The sequence below is a fragment of the Mixophyes fleayi genome, chromosome 1, assembly GCF_038048845.1.
Source record: "Mixophyes fleayi isolate aMixFle1 chromosome 1, aMixFle1.hap1, whole genome shotgun sequence".
In the NCBI taxonomy this organism is placed as follows: Eukaryota; Metazoa; Chordata; class Amphibia; order Anura; family Limnodynastidae; genus Mixophyes; species Mixophyes fleayi.
Genome location: NC_134402.1, coordinates 246,739,626 through 246,764,372, shown reverse-complemented (window position 1 = coordinate 246,764,372; position 24,747 = coordinate 246,739,626). Strand labels below are relative to the sequence as shown.

General features: G+C 37.5%; 1 protein-coding gene across 2 annotated transcripts in view; it reads left to right on the top strand.

The window, feature by feature from the left end:
* The window catches only part of GLIS3 (GLIS family zinc finger 3), a 358,155-nt gene that overhangs the window by 285,822 nt on the left and 47,586 nt on the right, over positions 1–24,747 (top strand). For both annotated transcript variants that reach the window (XM_075191338.1, XM_075191347.1), the window contains exon 6: positions 13,858–13,999. In XM_075191338.1, coding sequence (XP_075047439.1) covers positions 13,858–13,999 — 142 coding nt within the window. The remainder of the gene's footprint in view (positions 1–13,857; positions 14,000–24,747) is intronic.

Here is a 24,747-nt window from a genome sequence, read left to right as displayed (position 1 = left end):
ACCTTATATTGCATACTTCTGTGTGGCTAGAAGTATTGTTACCTTATGTTGTATACTTCAGTGTGGTTAGAAGTATTGTTACCTTATATTGCATACTTCTGCGTGGCTAGAAGAATTTTTACCTTATATTGTTTACTTCAGTGTGGTTAGAAGTATTGTTACCTTATATTGTATACTTCAGTGTGGTTAGAAGTATTGTTACCTTATATTGCATACTTCTGTGTGGCTAGAAGAATTGTTACCTTATATTGTATACTTCTGTATGGCTAGAAGTATTGTTACCTTATATTGTATACTTCTGTGTGGCTAGAAGAATTGTTACCTTATATTATATACTTCAGTGTGGTTAGAAGTATTGTTACCTTATATTGTATACTTCAGTGTGGTTAGAAGTATTGTTACCTTATATTGTATACTTCAGTGTGGTTAGAAGTATTGTTACCTTATATTGTATACTTCTGCGTGGCTAGAAGTATTGTTACTTTATATTGTATACTTCAGTGTGGTTAGAAGTATTGTTACCTTATATTGTATACTTCAGTGTGGTTAGAAGTGTTGTTACCTTATATTGCATACTTCTGTGTGGCTAGAAGAATTGTTACCTTATATTGTATACTTCAGTGTGGTTAGAAGTATTGTTACCTTATATTGTATACTTCTGTGTGGCTAGGAGAATTGTTACCTTATATTGTATACTTCTGCGTAGCTAGAAGTATTGTTACTTTATATTGTATACTTCAGTGTGGTTAGAAGTATTGTTACCTTATATTGCATACTTCTGCGTGGCTAGAAGAATTGTTACCTTATATTGTATACTTCAGTGTGGTTAGAAGTATTGTTACCTTATATTGTATACTTCTGTGTGGCTAGAAGAATTGTTACCTTATGTTGTATACTTCAGTGTGGTTAGAAGTATTGTTACCTTATATTGTATACTTCAGTGTGGTTAGAAGTATTGTTACCTTATATTGCATACTTCTGTGTGGCTAGAAGTATTGTTACCTTATATTGTATACTTCAGTGTGGTTAGAAGTATTGTTACCTTATATTGTATACTTCTGTGTGGCTATAAGAATTGTTACCTTATGTTGTATACTTCAGTGTGGTTATAAGTATTGTTATCTTATATTGTATACTTCAGTGTGGTTAGAAGTATTGTTACCTTATATTGCATACTTCTGTGTGGCTAGAAGTATTGTTACCTTATATTGTATACTTCAGTGTGGTTAGAAGTATTGTTACCTTATATTGCATACTTCTGTGTGGCTAGAAGAATTGTTACCTTATATTGCATACTTCTGTATGGCTAGAAGTATTGTTACCTTATATTGTATACTTCTGTGTGGCTAGAAGAATTCTTACCTTATATTATATACTTCAGTGTGGTTAGAAGTATTGTTACCTTATATTGTATACTTCAGTGTGGTTAGAAGTATTGTTAACTTATGTTGTATACTTCAGTGTGGTTAGAAGTATTGTTACCTTATGTTGTATACTTTAGTGGGGCTAGAAGTATTGTTACCTTATATTGTATACTTCATCATCATCATTATCATTTATTTATATAGCGTCACTGATTCCGCAGCGCTGTTCAGAGAACTCATTAACATCAGTCCCTGCCCCTATTGGAGCTTGCAGTCTAAATTCCCTAACATACCCAGACAGATTAGGGTCAATTTTGATAGCAGCCAATTAACCTACCAGTATGTTTTGGAGTGTGAGAGGAAACTGGAGCACCCGGAGGAAACCCACGCAAACACAGGGAGAACATACAAACTCCATACAGATAAGGCCATGGTTGGGAATCAAACTCATAACCCTAGAGCTGTGTGGCAGAAGTGCCAACCACTAAGCCACCATGTGACTAGAAGAATTGTTACCTTATATTGTATATTTTTATATACCAGCTGGGCTAGTATAGTTACTTTTTAATTGTATATACCAGCTAGGAGTACTGTTAATTTGTATTTTGTCTCCAGCTAAGCCAAGTGCTCTGCTTATCTTTTATTGACTACTGATCTATCCCCAAGTTTGCAGAGAGTATTTGTGAAACTCCACAGCAGGAGATTCATTTATAGTCCTAAAACAGTTATTTTGAGGTTAGTTTAATTACATAATTCTTCATTTTTGTCCCCATTTGTTTGAATCCATATGTGCTGGCTTATTCATTTACAATATCCAAATTTCTGCACAGCACAAAATCTGGGACATTTTCATTTAACATGGGAGTTGCAGCGCTGCTGAAAATAAAACATAAGCCGCTTGTGGGACAAACCTTAATAGGCTTTTTTAGCAGTGACCCGTAGCTAATGTGATCAGGGAAAAAACAGCTAATCGCATGTTGCCTTGTATCTCAGCATTAGCCAATGAATGAGTTATTTACCTATTAATGATTCAGTGGTCTGGGGATTTATAAAAGCCTATGGATAATTCAACTGCTATAAGAACGTCAATCATACATTTCAAGTTTACCTGCAGTAAAATGTCTCTTTTGGAAAGCTAACCTTCTGTTACCAAACAACCAGTGACTATGAATATATTTAATTAACATAGGAATAATTGCCTCACTCTTGGTACTCTACCAGATCGCTGCAGCATTACTCAGCCATTACCATATTCAGAGGGCATGCAAGAAAGATGAAAGAATTATCTGCCACATAAGACAGCTATTCAACGGCTCAGAGACTGAGTGGGGCTTTACAGAGGCCTGTTTTCTTTTTGTCTGGTTGCTGTAGGGAAAACACAAACATCCCGTGTAAGCTACTTACAAATTGGGAGAACGGTAAAGCAAATTAATTGCAAGGCAGCTGCCTCAGTGAAAAATAAAAGTCTATGTGTAAAATAGTTTGCTGTGGAAAAACGTAGCTGTAATGTTTTGCTTACTTGGAAAGCAGGTTGAATAAAAAAAGTCTTAGAAGAATAAACAGGCTGAGCTTTTGGTCATAAAAATAGTTGCAAAATTAAATGCTTTTTAAAATGTAATTTCTTATATTAAAACTTTTTAAACTCATTTTAGAAATGCAGATATTCAAAAGGAATCTTTGTTGAACACTTCTTGCTAGTTCTGTCAAGCAATTCTTGACATTCAGACATGCCTGATATGATTGAATTATTAAGTATTCTATGGAAAGTAAAGTTGTTTACTAAAAATGCTAAAATGTGTTAAAATGAAAGATCTTTTTAAGAATACAGTAGACATAATGAAAATGTGCTACTAGCAAAGATTGTTTAGAGTGGTCCTTAAAAGAACCATGTGCACAGGTTGCCTTGCTCACAACCAGGTTCCAGTTTAATGGCTAAAGGCAATTCAAATTCATGTTCTATAGGTAATTTTTTTTATCAGAATGGATGTTATCATTAACTAGGGCTTCAGTGACAAGTCTTTCATTGGAAAACTCTGCAGCAAATGGGCACATATTAAGTTCTGCACACAAACTGAAGAAAGTTTTATATATCTGCCTGCATTGTAATATAGAGGGGTATAGCTGATATTCTGATGTGACATAATTGGTCAGGGTTAATAACATACTTGCCAACTCTCCCTGAATGTCAGGGAGACTCCCTGAAATAGGGGTGATCTCCCTCACTCCCTGAAGAGTCTAGCATTCTCCCTGATGCTGAGCCAGTACAAGACATGGTTGGCTTTGCCATCTGTGGCATGATGACACAGTTCAGAAATTGTATTCTATGTCCATGTATTGATGTCTATGGAGGTGGCCATTTTCATGGAGACCAAGATTTAATAAAAGACTGACAGGTAAGACAACATGACTTAAGTAATGGAGAAATGTAAAAGATACTTCAGTCTCTAGAGATTCATTAGCTTCTTTTCTTTAACGCATAGCTTCCTACTTTCCCGGAATGTCGGGAGACTCCTGCATTTCTGGGAGACGGGGCTTAGTGACACAAATATCGTGTCATCTTGGCCCCGTACCCGGGGGCCAAAATTATGGCATTCGTCCCCGCACGGCCACCTCCCGGGGATCTCCCTGAAGCCAACCAGGAAAAAGTTGACAAGTATGGTTAATAAACACTTGACTGGTGTGTGACTAATAGTAACATACATTACCTTGCAAAAGTATTCGGATCCCCAGCAACTTCTCTCATTTTACTGAAAAACAAATTCTACAATGAAACTTTGTTCTCTGTGATATTTTTAGTCCAAAACACTGTAATTCCTTTTTTAATGTGACAATGTTATATGTTGCAAAAACATCTTAAGTAAGATAAAAAACTGAAATATTCTTTTGAATATATATTGAATCCCCACACTTTATTTCTTTTTGTTTTGCAGCAATAACAGCTTTAGGTTTTTTGGAGTAAGTATGTACAAGCTTTTCAGACTGTTTGGGAGTGATTTGGGCCCATTCTTTCAGACAGATGCTCTCAAGGTTGTACAAGTTAGTTGGATGACGCTTGTGCACCCCAATTTAGTTCCACAAATTGTCAGTTGTATGAAGTTCAGTGCTTTGACTAGGCCTATGTAGGATTCAGCTTGTTGTTCTTGAGCCATTCTCATGTTAGTTTGGCCTTGTGTTTGTAATCATTGTGCAGCTGAAAGATGAAATTTCGCCAAGCTTCGGTTTTGTAGGAGAATGAAACAGGTAAATTTGCAGTATTTCTCTGTATTTTTCAACATCCATTCTCCTTTAATGTGAAATACAAAATGCCCAGTCCCTACTGATGAAATATATCCCCACAACATTTTGTTTTACATATGGGGCCTGATTCATTAAGGTAAGGCAAAAAAATTAGTAAGTTTGCACCTTGGCAAAAACCATGTTGCATTGGAGGGGGCAGATAAATTTAAAATGTGGGGACAGATTTATATTTGGGGTAGGGCATGTCCTAGATTAACTTTAAATTTCAGTGTAAACATAAAGCTATCAAGTATGTGTGTTCTAGATGAAAAACAGCCAGTATTTAACTTATGTGCAAAATAATAAACTAATTTGCACCCGTTGCATTGTTACATGGTTTTGTCCAGGAGAAAACTTACTCATTTTTTTTTACTTTATTTCCTTAATGAATCAGGCCAATGGTGTTTTTTAAGGTATGAGCAATGCTTAATGTGAGACACACATATATCTTTAAGCTTTGAGCAAAAGGCTCAATCTTGGCCTTATCTGACCAAAAAAGTGTTCCCTGCATAGTCTCTCTCTTAAACTTCACATGTGCTTTTACATTGTTAATTGTGGGTAATAGCTTATCTTGTGACACTGTACCACACAGGCCAGTGCACAGCTCTTGATATGATTGACTAGTGCACCATTACTCAAGTCCTGCGTACTGAATTCTGTCGCACATTCAAAGTCCTTGTTGGACTCTCTCTGTGCCTTCTCTAACAAGCTCCTACTTGTTTGAGCAGAGAGTTTTGAGGGAAGTTCTCTGCCAGGCAGTGTCTAGGTAAAATGTATCTTCTACTTCCAGATAATTGAACCAACAGTGCCGACTGGGACATCCACACACTTCATTATTTGTTACCCTTTGTATTACTTTATCTCTAACTTCTTTGGGATGTTCTTTAGCCTTCATTTTCACAGCTTAGCTATGCTTCAGCTTTGTAACCTGAATAAATTATTCCTAACTGGGGGGTTTTATCCAGAAAATGTGACAGCTACTTATATGATTCACTTGTGGGCCTAAATCCTAAGACAATTGTGTCCTCATTTGGCATTTCTTTTTTACCAGTGTAAACTTAGAGCTTATACAACACCGGAATTAAATACTTATGCAAGAAGATTTTTTTAATTTTTTTTTACTTAAAATGTTTTTGTAACATAAAACAATGTTTTGAATGTCAGTGCTTTGTAATAAAAATATCTGAGAGAACAAAATGTCAGTGTATGAGAGAATGTGTCAAGGATCTGCATACTTTTGCAAGACAATGTATCTCATAATGTGTGCAGAATATCTAAAATCAACATATTAGTTGCACTGTCCAAGGCAGTGATAGGCTTAGCGACCATGATTGAGGCTAATAAGACAGTGGTATTAAGTATTCAAACCAATTAGTCATTTATGTTGCGTTGGTCTACAAACACTGGGTCTGTTTGTCTGTCTGTACACAGACATAATAAAGCCCGTCCTGATGTCATGTGAGAAGACAGGTCCTGCTTACTGGCGATCATGCAAAATTAGTAGTTTTGTGAGTAGGTATTTCCAATACCAGGAAACAGTTTACATGATGTGATCCTTATAATTAATTACCTGTGTTCTGCTTAATTGTAGCACTTTCATACTAAGTGATACCAGTATGAAAGTTTTTTAATTAGCACTTTCATACCATGCTGCCAATAGAAGGCAATAGTAGTTCATTCAAATTATAAGGAAAAAGAGAACATTTAGAGAATACAGGAAGAGCAGTACAGTTCTGGCTGTCTTAGCAGTGCGGAGGCCTGGCATGTTCCGCTGGTTTTCTTTTCTATGCCCTACATCCAAAATGTTTCTGTAATTACACAAAATAATAAGGGAAAATGTGTTGACATCCTGTGTTGCACAATTGCACTATGATTATTGGATATAATAAGTAGGAAAAATAAAACAGTAAAAAGGTAACTTTGTTAAGAATTTATTATGAGTGTTATTTTGTTTAGTGATCCTTTATGCAAGACATGTTGCTGTGAGCCAGAAATAAATCCTCACAATTTGGATGGAAATGTAAAAAAATATTTCAATATTGCACAAATATAGGGTAACTTAATAGCACTACCTAATAATAGTGTCAAGTCGATGTTGGACATTCGGACTCTCTAGAAATAACATGTAGTTGAACACTGATTTTGGAATCTGGGTACGATTTTGTTTATTTTACCTTTTATTTGACAGTTTATCATTGGCTAGAAAAATTCCAGAACTTTTATTACAGACCATTGAAATCACATTGTAAACATGGCTCCAATAAATGAAGCCTTTAGACAATGGTATTCTGCAAAATAATCAGACCTGGCAGCTGTTAGCGACAACATCTATGTATTTATTGGTTGACGTTTGTCTTTGTGCCTGTACATTGTATCTAAAACGGGCTGACTATATCCCCAGGCATGCCAAAAACATAATGTTATGGATGCTCTCAATTATCTATTTTACAAACTTAAATTCCTAGATTTACGCTGAGTACCATGCAGCAGATGTGCAGTATAATCCCTTCAGTGCCACAGGGATTTGCTTATAAATCATATACATGAATTGGTCCTTAACCCTTTGTGAAAAGAGAGACACAACATGTGCCACAAAGGAAAGCGATAAAAGTGCCACCCAAGTCAATGTAAAACACTACAAATGAATAAATCAATATTTAGCCCTAAATAATGACGGTGGAAGACAAAGAGTGAAGACTGACACTGATCCCTAATGAGTAATGCAAAGATTGTGCACAGTTACTTTTTTTTTTACCTTTGGCTTAAATAAGAAAGTAGAGCCCGTTTTACTTTGCCTGTCCATGTTCTGTCATGTACAGTACCAAAACATTCTTCTTATGGTCATATGAGCACATCTATGACCAGTGCGGAGGTTGGGCTGAACAATCAGATGTCAGCCATTGACTGGACATGCATAGTATTGTGGTTATTGGATTTACAGGTTTGCCTGTAAAGTTTTAGCGCACACTGATTTTGGGCCCATGCATGTGGCAACCAAGTTCTCAGGTGAAATAACAGCGTCTATGGCCAGCATCAGTGACTATGTTGTTCATGTTGCAATTCAGTCCAATTGCAAAATTCTCAGATTTTATTTATATAGTACCTACATATTATTTAGCCCTTTACAGAGAGTGGTTAATCATTCACATCAGTTCCTAAACTTGTGGAACTTACAGTTTAATTTCTCTTTTACACAAACACACACTTGGGTTCATTTTGCTAGAAGCTAAAAATCCTTGCACTATGTATTTTGCCTGTGGGAAGAAACCAGAGAACCCAGAGGAAACTCGTGTATATATACGGGGAGAACATACAAATCCCCCACAGATAGTGCTCTAGTTGTAATAGAGCCCATGACTATAGCACTATGCCTCAGCCATACTAACCACTGTGCCGCAGTGCCCCCCATTTGTGAGCAGTTTGACAACACACAGGACAAATTGCACAGATTTAGAAAGTACTGACCTGATCACATAGTGAATCTATCAAAAATTACCAATTAGCCAATCAAGTCTGAGCATAAGGATAATACTAAAAGGCAAAGACTCAGATGTTGGTGCAGAATGTTTTTCTCACTGACATACACATTTCATAAGGCTGAGTGGCATGCAAGCTGGCAAAAAAGATATGACTATCTTTTTAATATTAAGCAATTTGCATTTTAGGTCTAGTGATATTGTACTTGTGCAAAGAAACATATAGTATAGCAGGGGCGCACGGAGGATTGTCGGGGGGGTTTCTCCCCGCCGACCCCAAAAAAAAAAAAAAAAAATACAACCCGAGAGAGAGCTGCTGCGCATGCGCCGACGCATGCGCAGCAGCTCCGTTTCGCCAGCGCTGTCCAATACAGCAGCCGCGGCGCTGTCTAAGAAGCGTCTGCGGCGGTGCTGTATAAAATACAGCACCGCCGCGGACGCTTCTTTGATAGCGCCGCGGCTGCTGTATAGGACAGTGGCCACTTAGTTAGCTCAGGGGGGGGGGTTTCTAGAGACTCAGAAACCCCCCCTGTGTGCGCCACTGTATAGTATAATTAAGACATATACTAGACCTACCTTTAGAAACAGGTAAACCTGTGCAAAAATAGCAAACATTGCGCTGGGCCGCTGGCTACCTTACAATTTCCTGTGTAATATACTCAGTTCTTGGATTCCAATGGCTTTTGCCAAACTAACTATGTACTTGACACAGTAAATCATGATCCTAGATCATGCCATATATTTAAAGACACTAGGCCTAATTCATTAAGAAAAGTTAAGCAAAATTAATCAAGTAAGGCACAACCATGTTGCATTGTAGGGGAGGTAAATTTAAAATGTGATGACAGATTTATATTTTGGGTAGGATATGTCCTAGATCAACTTTAAATTTCTGTGTACAAATAAGCTATCAAGTATTTGTGTGCTACATGAAAAAACATCCAGTATTTTCCTTATGTGCAAAATAATAAACTAATATGCACCCCTTGCTCTGCAACATGGTTTTGTCCAGAAAACTTGAGTAGGAAAACTTTCTCAATTTTTTGCTTAACTTTCTTTGAATCAGGCCAACCATACTTGTTAAATTGAACTTGTAGTGTCACCGAGAATCTTAAAGACACAATATTATTTTTTATTGAGTTGCATGGTTTTAATTAAGCAAGATGAATAATAAAGCTGACCATACACAGATAGATCTGGATATTCAGCCTGATTACCTACTAAATCAGATATGTAGCAAAACTGGCCATTTAAATCCACGCATATAAGGCCAGCCTAACACACTATTTCTGCAGATTGATTTGCATCAACCTCATTGTATAGTAAATACCAACAAGTTGTGGCATCACTGTTATATTTTCTTGGGAACAATGTTGATAAATTGTGTGACTAGCTGCAGTCATCCCAGGCATTACAAACGTATGCCCGCAGCAGTACTGTAATTACTGGATTTTTGTTTCTGTTTTCACAGCCAGCAAAATAAATATAAATAGATGTCATTTAAAAATGTAATGACATAATTTTAAGGTCAGTTCATGATGCTCTGAATTCCTAAGCATTTGTTGGTATATGTTTTATGTTTTATGTTAATCCTTTGTCTATAAAATCACAGGTAAAGGATTAATACAGTATGTGTATGGTTAATGCTTTGTAGTGTTGAGCCCCGTAGAAAAACTATGGGGATGCCACTTCAGCCTCCCGGGTACCCACTCTGCTCTTAGAAGGGCTTCTTCTGAGCATACATGGTCAGGTGCATGCACAAGGGAATACTCAACTAAGGCTTTACTGCGCATGTTCTTAAAATCAGAGAAGGAGCCTAGGGAGTGTGCCCCGGCCCCACTCCCATTCTCTCTGGGTCTGTAGCACCTGAACCCTCTGCAGTGGCAGTATTTCTGCCACTGGTTCGGCACCTTGTAAAATGTAACCTTAAATGGTGGCAACGATGGGTAGATTCCATGTATTTGTGTAGGCAGGGCTAAGTGTCTGTCATATTGTGTGTGACTTAAGCTGGGTACACACTACAGAATTTTCCACCAACTTTTTATGCCGATCAATTTTACATCCGATCGATCCATGGACTGCATACACACTAGCCTTGTTTTAGACGATAAAGGGAAGAACGGCCATCCCGTTAGCGACTTTTTACAGCCATGTTGTCGTAAGCAGTGATTGTAATTTCATACTCACTGTCGTGGATCGGTTAGAAACTAATACACACTACACAACAGAAAGGAGATTGGAACGAAAATATTGAACGGTACAACCAACCAAATGAGGCGACAATCGTCCATTTGGGCAGACTTTTGACCATCGTGTCACTACAAACACTGACCCGACTTTCGAACAAGCGGCCGTATGTCGGCTGGTTGAGCCGATTATCAGACAAAACCCCTGTAGTGTGTACCCAGCTTAACCCCTTACAGTTGTATACAAGTCACATGTGCTGAGAGCATGTAAATGACATAAATGTATATTAAAGGGCCACTGAATATAGCATACATTTCATTACAATATGAAAAAATATTTTATGTACACTTGCCATGTGGCTAAATACATTGATTGATTTAATTGTATTTAAATTTAGGAATAAAGGAAAAAGTCTCTTGCAGTGCCTTATATAACTTGGTATACACAAAGAAAAATGCTTCCCCTACAATTACATGGATTCCTTTGTTCAAATAATTTAATTCCAATCAATTTCCCAAATCTTTATATATACCATATATTTGTGAATGATGCTCGTATGTATTTTATATAAAATCTCTTGCATTTTAGTTTTAGTCCCTTTTAAAGGATATAGCTATCCTTTTAAAATGTTCCTTATCTTCATCATCATCATCATCATTATCACCATTTATTTATATAGCGCCACTAGTTCCGCAGCGCTGTACAGAGAACACACTAACATCAGTCCCTGCCCCATTGGGGCTTATAGTCTAAATTCCCTAACACACACACACAGATAAGACTAGGGTCAATTTGTTAGCAGCCAATTAACCTACCAGTATGTTTTTGGAGTGTGGGAGGAAACCGGAGCACCCAGCGGAAACCCACGCAAACACGGGGAGAACATACAAACTCCTCACAGATAAGGCCATGGTCGGGAATTGAACTCATGACCCCAGTGCTGTAAGGCAGAAGTGCTAACCATTTAGCCATCGTGCTGCCCATCTTAAAGTACCTAATAACAACGATTTATTCTACTTTCCCAGTACTACAGGTTTGTACAAAGGTTAATTGGCAGCTGACAAAATGTACCTTAGTGTGTGTGTGTGTGTGTGTGTGTTTGTCTGGTACAGAATTTAGAATGTAAGCTCCAATGGGGGAGGGACTGTTGTGAATGAGTTCTCTGTACAGTGCTGTGTAATATAGTGGTGCTATATAAATGAATAATATTAATTATATATGAACTGAAAAAGTTCTCCAATTTTGTATAAATCTACACAGAGTGTTTCTGCAGAGCAACAACAGCAAGTTTGTTTCCAAGTCTACTGTTCAAAGTGTTGCATGGTGGCAGCCCACCATAACATGGTAACTTGCTAATATCCAGCAAGGTGGATAAAATTATGGTGAAAAAGATGTATATGTTTGGTCAGAGAGACATTTTAGTTTATGTGAATCCTTTCTGGATTTGTTTGTCTTCTGCTAAGTGGCGAAGGTAAAGTGGTCTGTCGGTTCACATACAGTAGATAGATAGATATACAGTGGTTGAAGTGAAAATGTAATAGCGGCAGCATGGAAAAGTGATAGGTAAGTGAATGGAATCTGATAGTTTTACAATCTAAACAGTAATATACCTCCCCTCTTCAACCATTGTGTATGTGTGTGTACACATATATATATATATAATATATATAAGCCTAGCGGCGTGTGTTAGTGTGTGTGTGTGTGTAAAAAACTATTTTCTCAGAAAGGGCTCATCCAATTGACCTGAAATTTGGTATACTGACATTATTTGACAAAAAAATTATAATAGTGAAGTTAGTTAACCCTCATCCCCCTTCCCCCCTGTGGGAGGGGTAGTAAAGGCTAAATTTACCAGTTGAGGGCTCAAACTCTTGACCGTGTGGGTATTTATTTACCAGAGCCTGTGTTTGGTCATGGACAATTGTATGTCACATTTTCACGAGTACGGAGAAGCAGTGATGTGAAAGTGCAGGTTATGAATACTGCCCTTCAAGGAAGACTGATTGAGCACAGCGATAAGGTGTTTAGCAGAAACGTTGTGTATCGAGAGGTTGTAGAACAGTAAGACGATGGAGATTAAGGATGTCTCGATGAAGATGAAGATGAAGGATGAGGTGATGGAGAAGAATGATGAGGTGGTGACATGTGGATAAAACCACATTAAAAAATGGCACTTACGTCGGGAAGTAACGCTCTTCCCCTGAGGAGGCCTGGCCTAGCCCCAAATGCATGACAAGAACCTTTTTAACACCTTAAGTAGCTTGATTTGACTAGAATGCATGAGTATCATGCACGGGTTAACTTGTATATATATATATATCGTCACAACAGTGTATGTTTTTTTAGCTTTACCATTTTCATGGACCCCTAAGTATTATCCCACTTATTAGTTTAAAATGAAAATACAAAAGGACACTCCTGAAAATACACTGGGAAAAAAGTAATGGAGCTCATAGAAACCAATCAGATTTCTGCTTTCATTTTTCAAGCTAATAAATAAACTACATAAATGGCTGTTATTGGTTATAGCAGTTTGTTGTTTTTCCTCCAGATTTCATGTTAAAGTCTACATTATATTAATAACATCTTCGTCTAGGACACTTTTACCTTCATTTATGTATTCCTGCATAACCTTTGCGATGCCATGAGACCCTTTGAACATTCATGGAGGTTGGGGCTCAGAAAATCTGTTCACCCTGAAGCAAGAGTTGAATAAAAACTTGATAATATTTTCACCCCCAGTATTTCCATGCACAGCGTGTAAAATACTGCTCATTTGGTATTACTGTCCAGTTCCTTGAAACACAGAGAAAACCAAGTTGATATAGCATCAAATGGTAACACATACATCCTAACTGTCCCAATTTTGCAGGACAGTCCTGAATCGCAGACCTCAGAAGGGGCAAGCTTGCCCAGAAGGTGCAGGGTTTCATCCAAAAGTGGGTGTTTGAGGGAGGATCTAGGTGTTGGCGGCACCAGGGCAGGGCTTATTTTATCCCGATTCTACATGTCTCAATGTTGGAAGGTCTGCCTAGCTTGTATTAGCTGCTCTCACAATAGTTAAATGCCTTTCGTAGGTATGGGTATGTTTACATACAGTTTAGCTCACTGATCAATAACACACGTCAGCTCTGTATTTTGAACTCAAGCCAGATATGATGAGCCTGGCAGTCCTCGAGCTACAGGACTACTCTATAAAAGTATGCAAATCTTTCACAACATGTTTGGTTCCTAGAGTACACATGCAACTAATTTCATGATGAATACCCATTACAGCTGATAGCAGTAAAACGTAAGGCTTAGTAGGTAATCGGAAGCAGACGTCTTTAGTTGTGTAAATGGAAAACATATGGATTTCATAGAACTACTTGCAAACATCTTTACCATGGAAAATAAATTATTGCTAATTACTAAGACTCATGCTAGTCTTTATTGTGAAGTTCCTTTGTATTAGTATATTGAAGTCACTTTATTGTATTGCTCAAAATATTATAGGTTGATGTTCTACTGTAGCTAGACTAGCAGGTGATTTCTATTGTTTGCCTTTCTTGTAGCTACGACCGAGAACAGAGCTTGACCAAGAAATCCTCAGTGACTGTCTCACCATTCAACCTCTGCAGCCAGCAACGTCACCACAAGATCTCTCAGAGAGCGCACTGGGACGGTCTCCTGGCCCTGTGCATGATGTATACCCAGGTAAAATACACAAGTTATGCTAATATATGTATACACTACAGTAAACATCATCTGAATAAATTGTGAGTTCTGATATCATCGCTTGAGTGTTAAGAAAACTATCATAAATAATAGTACATCACTTGAGAGCATGCAGAGAAATCTGATGAGCTACAGTGGTTCAGAATAATTCATTTACAACATGTACAATATGATCACACTATCCAGAAGGCATTTTAGGTAATTCCTTTTGATATCAGCTATCAGGAGTGAACATCCACAATGCAAAATTCAAGTGGCAACATTTTCTCGCCATGATTGTATCACTAAACATATACAGTTTTTCACTTCCATTTTTTTCATTAGGCTTTAACACAATAACATGCAGGAAGATTGCTGGATAATATTCCATGAAAAGATAAGGAAAGGCAGACGGGAGGTGAGGAAGTAACAGAAATAGAGGATAGGGGAATCAGATTATAATACATAATAATCTATAGGATTTATAGATTTTAAAATATAGGAATGTAGAAATGGAAATGAGCGTTCACGCTCACGTAACCTCCTGAAAGTGCACCATGTAATTTTGTTTACTTCAAAAATATTTCCTACAAATATATCAGGATCAGTATTAGTTATTTATGCATGTGGCAGTTATTTATTAACAAATATGCAACTTAGTACATGGGTTAATACACATTTGCATTTTGTTAGTAAATAATCTGAACTGTTCCGTGCACTTTATTTATTATCATTATTAACACTAGCAAATAATATAGAAATATAGGGGCATATTCAATTGTTAGCGAGTTTCGAAGTTCGAGCGCGTTAAGTCATTTTTTTGCTATTTTTCCTTATTTTCGAGCGCGTAAACTTCTCCCGCAATTCTAATCTTTTTTTTTTTTTTACCGAAGCGGTGTTATCGCGCTCCAACCGTTTGTCAATGTTAAAGTATAGGCTGGATGCGAACCCTCAACGGAAAAAGTTATTCAATTGTTTTTTAACGCTGAGTGTGAAACAGGCAAATCTGCTGTTTTATCTCGTACCTCCATGGTCTGCTCAAAGAAAATTTTTTTTTATTAAGTTAAGAAAAATATACATTAAACTGAAAAAATAGGTGTAAAAGTTCATAAAAATAACCTAAAAACTGAGAAGTACTTAAAAAAGTGTAATAATAATTAATAATTTTTGGAAAGTTCCCCCTTTAGAAAAAACCATTAGTGGTGCATGTATTTAAACTTTTTTATATCATTTTTTTTAAGGGGGGGGGGGACGGTTGTGCCTGACCTCAGTCAGCTCTCGGTGAAAAGTAGCATGTCATTTTTATTTTTTTTAAAACCAAAATCGTTTGCTCCCCACTCTATTTAGTCTTAGCCCTAGTGCTGGCAGGCTATTGATGTGTGAGTTAAAATCTTTGAAAAATTTGGCGTAGGGTTCCCCTTATTTTAATTGAACCAGCACTAGGCAAACCAGCCGGGGTGATAGGCACTATAGCAGGGGAGGGGGGACGCAGTTTGGGTCCCACGGCCATAATGACTAAACACCCACAGACTGTTCAGCGCTGGCCTGGATTCCCTAGAGAGTGTGGTCCGCTGAAAAATGTAAGCGGGCCACCCCCCTAGGGACACCCAGCCCAGTGCCGATAGCACTAGGGCTCTTCCTACTACCCCTGGGCTGTGGGTAGTAGGGTAATAAATGGGGATTTTGTATGAAAAAAAAAACTACATGTCGAACTACATGTCCCATCCAGCCATGTTGGCCTAAATAGTGTGGGCATGCTGCTACTTGTCTAACTACAAGCACCAGCGTACCCATGGCACCCAGGGCATGTTTGCACTTGTAGAACCACAAGTGCCAACATGCTCTTACACCCACGGCTGGCTGTGATCTGTAGTTCCACAAAGTAAAATGTTAAATAAAAGCACAACACCCTCATTCCAACCACAAATCTTTATTAAAAATAATAAAACCCCAAGAAATAGAGTAAACACCCTCATGTACACCATAGATTTTTATTGAAAAAACCCCCAAAACAAAATACTCACCATGGACGAAATCCTCAGTTTTATGATGCTTTACCTACACACACTCATTTACGCAAAGTCCCAAAAATTATTTGTACCTTCGAAGAAATGTCCGGCTTGCCCACTGTGCCACAAATATTTGTACCTTACAAATGTCCATGCTTGGCCGGTGTTCAAGAAATGTTTGTAAATGGCAAAAAATTTACCTCCTTGTAAAATCTTTTAATCTGCTGTCTGGGGGGGGGGGGGGGGCATTGTTGCTTGCAGTGCTGGGGCCCTTCTTCATTGCAGTGTGGGGGCCCATTCTCTTGTGCAGTGCTGGGGCCATTCTTGATTGAATTAATTTGCATTAATGTTTTGTACTAAAATGACTGCCTTGACCACTCCTTATTTCAAACTCGCTAGGACCAATGATAGAGCGCGAGGGGGTGGATGCAATATTAACAATTGAATTGAGCGTTTTGTTTTTTTTTTTAAAACGAGCACTCGAACAGGAAAAAACGAGCGCGGGTTTTTTGTTTTTTTTCGAGCGCGGGATTTTCACCCGTCTCTCTAACAATTGAATATGCCCCATAGAGTTGGTTATGCCAAGGGCCGCCAGTGGCCTTTACCAGTGGACCCCAGCTACTTCTAGCCTTATGCCCCCATTGACTTATTCTCTGCTTTATTGCCTGGCCAAACATCATCCATGTCAACAGCTCTTGCAAAATAAGAGCTGGGGGCTGTTGGTGAAACTCAGTGGGGCATATTCAATTAGCATTCGCGGCCGCGATTACACACAGCTGCATGGGTTCCTGTACCGCACAGAAATCCGCGATAATGCTGTAATGGCACTTTACACATGCAACCGCGAATCCTAATTGAATGCCCCCTAGTGTGTCATAAAACAGAGATAATATGACTGAATGTAACTGGAGCAGCCAACTTCCACGTCATGTGACCTCCTCCATGCAATGCAGGGTGGTCACACGGCACACCTAATATCAAAGTAGGAGGAAGGAGTGCAGTCTGCACTATATGGTCTCCTTCCTCTGCAGAGAGGAGCTACAACCTTGATTCTCGACCGATTGAACTTCATAGACAAGGTGAACAGGAATATTTAGGCAGGATGGTATTAATTATGAGTGGCTACCCACTGCTAATTTTCATGACCAATTAGTAGTTATTAAAACATGTTGGATATGAGTGTATGTAGGGCATATGGGAGTTGGTGGGAGCATTTTGTTCATTGGTAAGTAGGGGTCTGAAGGGCAGGTGGGCGCATCTTGGTATAGTGGCTGCTGTGGAGGTGTGGATGACATTTTGGGGCTGTGTTCTTTTTTATACTGAGATTAAGGGTAACATACAGCCCTTCTGAAGGGTAGAGGGCCACACATGCAGCCCTTGAAGTTTAGTGTTGAGTCACTAACTATGTGGGCCTAAATCAGGACTAACCGAAAATAAATAACTCTTTTACATGCAGTAAGACAGGGCTGGATTTATAGTCATATAGTCAAACTGTGCATGTGCATAGGACAGTACAGAAATGTGTTCATGGTAATTTGGAGAATTTATTTTACGGTGTGCTTAATCAGTCTGTCAACCTTATTGTATACAATTGTCATCTCATTTATTAGCCAAATCATGGAAATATTCACAACATGAGTGCTGATCTTTTGGGAGGCAGTAATCTGTCCACTTTTATCAGTATGTTAGTGAGGACAGGAGTGGAATAAAGGCAAGCAGAAAGTCACTGACTGGTAGTTAGATAATGGAAGGAGCAGGGTGCCCCAACAGCACAGGGTAGGTGTGAGCTCCTTGCGCAGGAAGATAGTGGGGTGAAATACATCCAACTTCTTACTATTGCTTCTTTACCAAACACCCTTTCTTCCTCATAAAAAAATAACAAAGGAAGTAGTATTGGATAATGGGGCATAAGCATGTGTGATATACAATTGCAAATTAAGTGCATATACGAGTACATTCACAATAGGAGAGCACTGAGAGAAGCACTGCTTAATACAGTCCTATGAGGACTGTAGATTATTTAAAAACAAGCTTTGAAAGTTAATGATTTTCAGTGGTAAAAACAGGGCACTGTGAATTTGGATCAGGTGAATTTAGACTTTCAGTAAGGTAGTATAAATATCACAGTGTAATTAGCCATTATTATATATTATTGGCTTAGAAATTATAGCCTTATAAATAACTACAGGTTAGCATGATTTATTATGCCTTATTACTTAGGGTAGGTTTCCTTTGTGCAGTGTCATGTGAACTCTTTTTTTTATCCTTATGGTATGGAATCAACCAGTCTTATTATATTGACTAAAACTATTTTCTACTACCTGGGTTTCAAAAATTGTAAAGCACCATTAATGATAATACTGATACTAACCTATGATTACATATATGACCCAGACCTGCATGAACCTCTGTGGACAGTCACAAAAGTTTTGGTGGCCATTCTCTTATATATTCGCAGTAGGAAAGGCCTTGTTAGGCTGAGGGGCTAATGTAGAGTGGGAAGTATGCCTTATTGTGTAGTGTAGCTTGCATGAAATCGCTCTGCACTTGCCCAGGAGGTGGACGTACGCATATGCATCCATGCAAAACTGCATGATTCTGGCACTTAGGTGTGATGGGGAGGAAATGGGAATTCTACCGTTAAGTACAGTAAGGGCAGCTCTGGCAGACCTGCAGAAGCACGCACATATGCCTGTTAGTTGGCGTATATGATGCACCTGCTATAGGGTAGGTGTAAGTACTTGCAGGTGATGACTACTTGTCATAAACTGAATATGCTGCTGAAACAGAGGTGGACGCATCCCGAGATGGGCAGAGATATGCTATTTTTCATGCTCTTTTTTTTAGGAGTAATTTACTCCCATTTTGCTTCCATCTCTGCATCAGCCCCATTGTCTCTAAACTTAATATTATTTCAGACTAATCTGTTAGAGAATAATTTATTAATTAGACATATAGCATAACATTCCTAATATCCAATTGTCCACATTTGTTTGCAAATCTGCATTATAAATGTAATAATTAAATATGTTTAATGCTTATGTTAATTATGTTGCTGGATAAACAAATTATTTGCAAAAAAAATAAAAAATAAACTAATCCCAGTTTCATATTGTATCTTGGGAAACTTAATATGATGTTCCTTGTTCCAAAAAATAAGTTTTACCAAATATAACCATGCCATCATGTTCTATATAGTGTAGGTGGGTAATTGGTGAAGATGGGGCCCACATTTACTCCAGAAAAGCAGAGGTCTTTACAGCTCCTGGGCAGTTGCTCAGTTAGCCATTTTAATCGGACAGTTTCCATTCAGCAGGGGCCATGTGCTACATATTTGTTTTGTAATCAGAGACACAAACCTGAACAAAGGTTTCATTTATTAAGAAATTTTGCCCTGCAGGAAATCTATAAATCACCCAACAGAAGAAAATCTGTGCTCAGGAGTGATCTGGAATTCATACGTGCATTAAAAGTCATAAAAGTGGACGATGGAGCAAGTTAGCCATGAACAAGTTGGTAATAACAGTTTACGAGTGGTTAAAGCTTTTCATCAATTAGGCATCAAATGGGAGGGATATACGTTTTACGATTATTACAGCATAGGAAAATCTTAATTTATGTGATTTTTTTTAAAAAGGGTCGACGAACAAAGTAGTCACCACTCCAGACAGAAATATCCCTTTCTGAATCATTCCGACTTAAATATGAAAAGTAGAACTTTGATTTAAACAATTTAAGTGTAGAACATTTCTACTTTGACTGTTGTTTTAAGGTTTCCTATTGCTTCATATGATGCATAGCTGAGACATTAGTAGTCACTAAATTGTTTTTCAGAGCAAGAAGTAGTCAAAAAAATAAGTAGAAAAAGCAAGAGACAAATGCATAAAACTTTGTGAAAATAGCATCTAAATTTGAGGTTTACATTGGCAAACTGACAGCCGCTCCATTTGTGTTTTGAGCAAACGTGTCATTTGAAATTGTTGTTAATGCTATGAATATAATTTCCAGTTTTCATAGGATAAAAGTCAGGTCAATCTCTGCCGTGCTACACTGATGTTAACTGTTTGATAAAACTGTGAAGCTTAAATTGACAGCGGTGTTGTCTGTATAATATCTATGGTAAAGAAATTATTGATTGGATAAGACAGATAATATTCTGGCTTTATCAGTGTTTTTAAAATAACATATTATCAGGATTTTCTACAATATTGTTATGTACTACCCATTATCTAACATTGTTGATTTTGCATGCTCGTCACACATGCTGTGTTTTATTCACAATACAGTCAGTACATTAAAATAATGAAGCTAATTGCTGAGAAACGCGTTCCTTGCAAAATCATTATCTTCCATACTATCAGAAATTCTCAAAAAGGGGAGAATCGCCAGTGATATCAGACGAAGTGTGCTGCCTGATAATGATCCCATCAAAAACAACTCTATAAGTTAGTTTTTTGAACATAATGAGGTCTTCCCAATAGGGGGATCATTATAAGGCATAATGGAAATGCAGTCGAAAGATGACCACTTTCATGCTGTGTGTGCTGTCTGCTTCCTACCACACTATCGGGGTCTATTGTCAGCCAGAAGTGATCCAGTCACTCAGCAGCTGTAGCCAACCTTAGCTGTGTAATCTCACTCCGCTAATAAACTGGTCTATCCACAGAATACAGCGCAGAAAAGTGTACTAGAGATAAGTGCATGACTTGCATTTATGATTCTAGGAACTTACATTTTGTATGACACTGACATGTATGCTATGTATAGATGTACCCAGAGACACTCAGCTCACATAACTCACACATTGATAAATGAGGAGCTGCGGGAATCATCAAGGTTCTAAGCCCTTTTATTTCTTAATTTATTTCTATATTTATTTTTATTTAATATTTTTACCGATGACCATTGTTAGCTAAACAATTTCTAGATACACAGCATCAATTCCAATTAATTGAAACATTACTGTAATCTCTATATTTTACCCTTCTAGACATAACATAAAAATAAGGAATTATTTGGATAAAAAAAAAAAATCAGTTAACTTGCATTTTCAGCACTCATTGGGTCTTTTTGAGAGTTAAGTTTAAGAAAAATAGAATTAATAATTGCCTATATTTTTTACCTATTGCTAAACCATACAACATACAGTGACCTGTTCACAGGTAGATGTGTTTGAAGTTCCAATGAGACTAACTTTTTGTATTCATTGTATATCTCCTACTTGTACTCAGTTTTATAGTGAATGGGAATAGAGATACTTCTAGCCAATCAGGACATCAGAATGTTCACAGCAATAAGAGATGAGTGTGGTAATCTTATTGGAGGGAGACAATGACCTGTCCATTCTTCTAATTATGTTAGTGAGGGCAGGGCTGAATGTAACAGTCCTAGGGGTAAACTGCAGGTTTGAAAAAGTGGAGATGTTGCCTATAGCAACCAATCAGATTCTAGTTATCATTTATTTAGCACAGTCTACAAAATGACAGCTAGAATCTAATTGTTTGCTATAGGCAACATCTCTACTTTTTCAAACCCACAGATTAGTAAATATACCCCCCAGTGTCATGATGTGAGCCAGAGAATGGAGGCAAACAGGAAGCCACACACTGTTGGGTGAATTAAATTGTGAGTGAAGTCCATTATTAGAATTATTATAACTCTAAATGACTGCACAAACTTCAGCGATATACATGGGCTCTTTGCTCTTGATTAATACAGTATGAATTTTAGAAGTCTAAGCAATTTTTCACATATTTCAAATACTTATACTGTATTTACTGTTGTGAACTGAAATGTTTATAATTTTAAACCATGAAATACCAAGAAATTATTACATCTTCATATTCTTGGTGAGTTTCCTTCATATATATGCATTTAATAAAAGAGAAACTTAACATGGTTCAATCATTAATATAACTTTTAACATTCCCTTTAAAAACTTTAAAAAGTTTTGTATCCTAATTCTAAAACTGATGTTCATGAAGATAAAAGTGGCATTATTTTGGATGACTTTAATCTTTAAAAATCATTGTTAATAGTGGGAAATATGATGGCTCCAATCTCATGAATCCATCCCAAGCAGGGCCGGATTAACCACTAGGCAACCTAGGCAATTGCCTAGTGCCCAGCTGTCCCCAGAGGGCCCTCCCAGGGCCGGTGATGAGTCCAACCTTTAAAAATGGGCCGCTATTTATGAGCCAGTGCTATGTGCTTACCCCCCTGGGCTAAAGTCTGCCAGCCAGCCCCTGAATAGGGGTATATGTTATGCTAAAAACTATAGTGCTATGGATTTTTTCAGGGAGGGGCCCCAAACCAGTATCTTGCCTAGGGCCTCATGAGGTCTAAATCTGGCTCTTATCCCAAGTGTCTCTAAATCGGTGGTAGTCATTATCTAAATATATTTCTTTTTTTCTAGATACTTTTTTGTATATTTTGCTATTATGAGTTCCGGGAGTGCTAGTGCCCATTTGAATTGCTAGCGTAACTTGATTATTAAAATTAAAAATTTTTATTACATTTTTAATGAAAGTCCTGAATTATGTTAGAAAGAAGCAGGTTTGGTGGTGAAAAAATGCTCTGTAAATAAAATATTTACAGTAGTTCTGACTGTCACAAAAGGTTTACATTGATGAATCTATGTGGTACTTGTTAAGTGAGTAGGCAGGCATCAGTCTCTGCAGGGAACATCATGCTTAACTCAGCTCAGCTGCAAATTCAGTACATTTTTGCCATAACACATATTGCAAACATACTAAAGTCAAAATGTCATTTTAAAAAAAAATCTGAGTTTTATTGTGCATGATTGCACAGGAGAACAATCCTATTAGACAAACATAAGGCATTTGCTAAAAGATTTATGACAGTGTTTAGTAGAAGTGACTTAATTTAAAATACATACAGAGAGTAAGAGTATTTACAATATTCTAGATAAGACTTGTCTTTATATGAAAGCTGATTTGAGTATTTTTTATCTATAGTTTGTATTACATGTATGTTTTGTATTACATGTATGCTACAGTTATATTTAAGTTGATATTATTATTAATAATAATAATAATAATAATAATAATAATAATAATAATAGTAATTATTATGTTGTTGTAATAGTAGTAGTGACAATATTTTACCCAATACTATGCAGTTGCAAAAGATGTACAAACATTATATTCAATTACACACAGGAAAGAATGTCAAAAGAAGCTGATGCCACACTAATGGTTTTAAGACCATCATTTATTGAAAATGTCAAATTGTCTTCTCCCGTCAGGTGATATAAATCTTCTGTGCATTGCTGGAAACTCATTGGACCTGATTCATAAAGGCAGGCATACTGAGCGCTGTGTGCGTTTGTTTCAGAGCACACATAATATGGGTCTTTGCACGCCCAAGTTCAGCAAGGAATGGATCTGTAGATACGTGCACTGATGACGGCGTAGGTCTGCTCACCTCTACTACACAAAACACTGTATGATACGTCTAATACCTATGTGGATTATAAATTTGCAAAAGAACGCATGGAAAAATAAAATATCAAATAATGTCATCTGTTAATAATATAGGCATTAATGATAAAACTGTCAAAAACAATTGTGTTTATCCCCCCCCCCCATGAAATACATTTATTAGGATGTTCTTAATGTCTTCTGAACATAAAACACATTTTTACAGTTGTTCCTGATTGCAATTACATGTTATAACATGCATACGAAGCTGTCATCACTACTAAGCAGCACTTAGACTAGACCTAGCTGGAGCAAGAGATGCGACTGAAAAACAAGTACCTGATAGATGCCCAGAGCTTGATTCAGCGGCAACTGTCTGCACTTGTGATTGGGACACCCTTTCTGTACATTGACTAAGGCCAAACGCCCCGTTCCCTTCCTGAAATCGTAGGCTGTAGTAAGTGTCCTTTGTGTTTGAAGATGAATTGAATATGGCTGCGTTCTGTGGTGTATGGTCAGGTTTTGCTATACATAAATGTGTAGAGCATTCGTACCCTATTTGGGAATCAATTTACTATGTTCGTGTCCCTTCTTAAATTAATGAACTGGCAGCATCTGTGGTTTCGCAAGGCAGTCATTTGCAAGAAAAAAACATAAAGATGAAGAGAGGAACTGCAAGTGATTGGCAGTTACCTCCATGCAGACCACAGATGCTGCAGTGTAATAACAATATATAAATAATAAAATATGGGAAAATTCTCAACTAGCCCCAGTGCTAGACAGCCTTGGCGGTTTCCATTATAACAGTGAAACTACAAGCTTGGGACCCCTCTGTTGTTTTGAAAACCAGCCCAGGCTGGTCAGTGCAGAGCTAGTTCCTCCAGGAGGTGTAGGGCCATTGTGTTTGACTAATGGTGAAGGGCAGTCCTGTTTACTCATAGTCATATTCATTTTGCATCTGTCATTCATTGTTAGTGGGTGGATCATCTTTTGATGAGATATTTTGGGCTATTTTCTTTTCTATTTGATTCCATTGATGCAGAGAGTGAGACGAAAATATATTATTTCCTATTTGGTCTAGAATGAATCAAGAAATAAGATTTTATTTTATACTTAATAAAGTGAACCAGGGTTTTGGGTAGACTTTTATTCAATTAAACTTTAATTTCAAATTGTGTGTGCTCTTTGTTTTAGTCTTGTGACATAATGAGCAGGGCTTTAGGGACATTATACTGGAACCACTAGGGTCGCTAAGTTGCTACTACAGCGGTCCTAATTTTGTTAATTTCCTCAACCC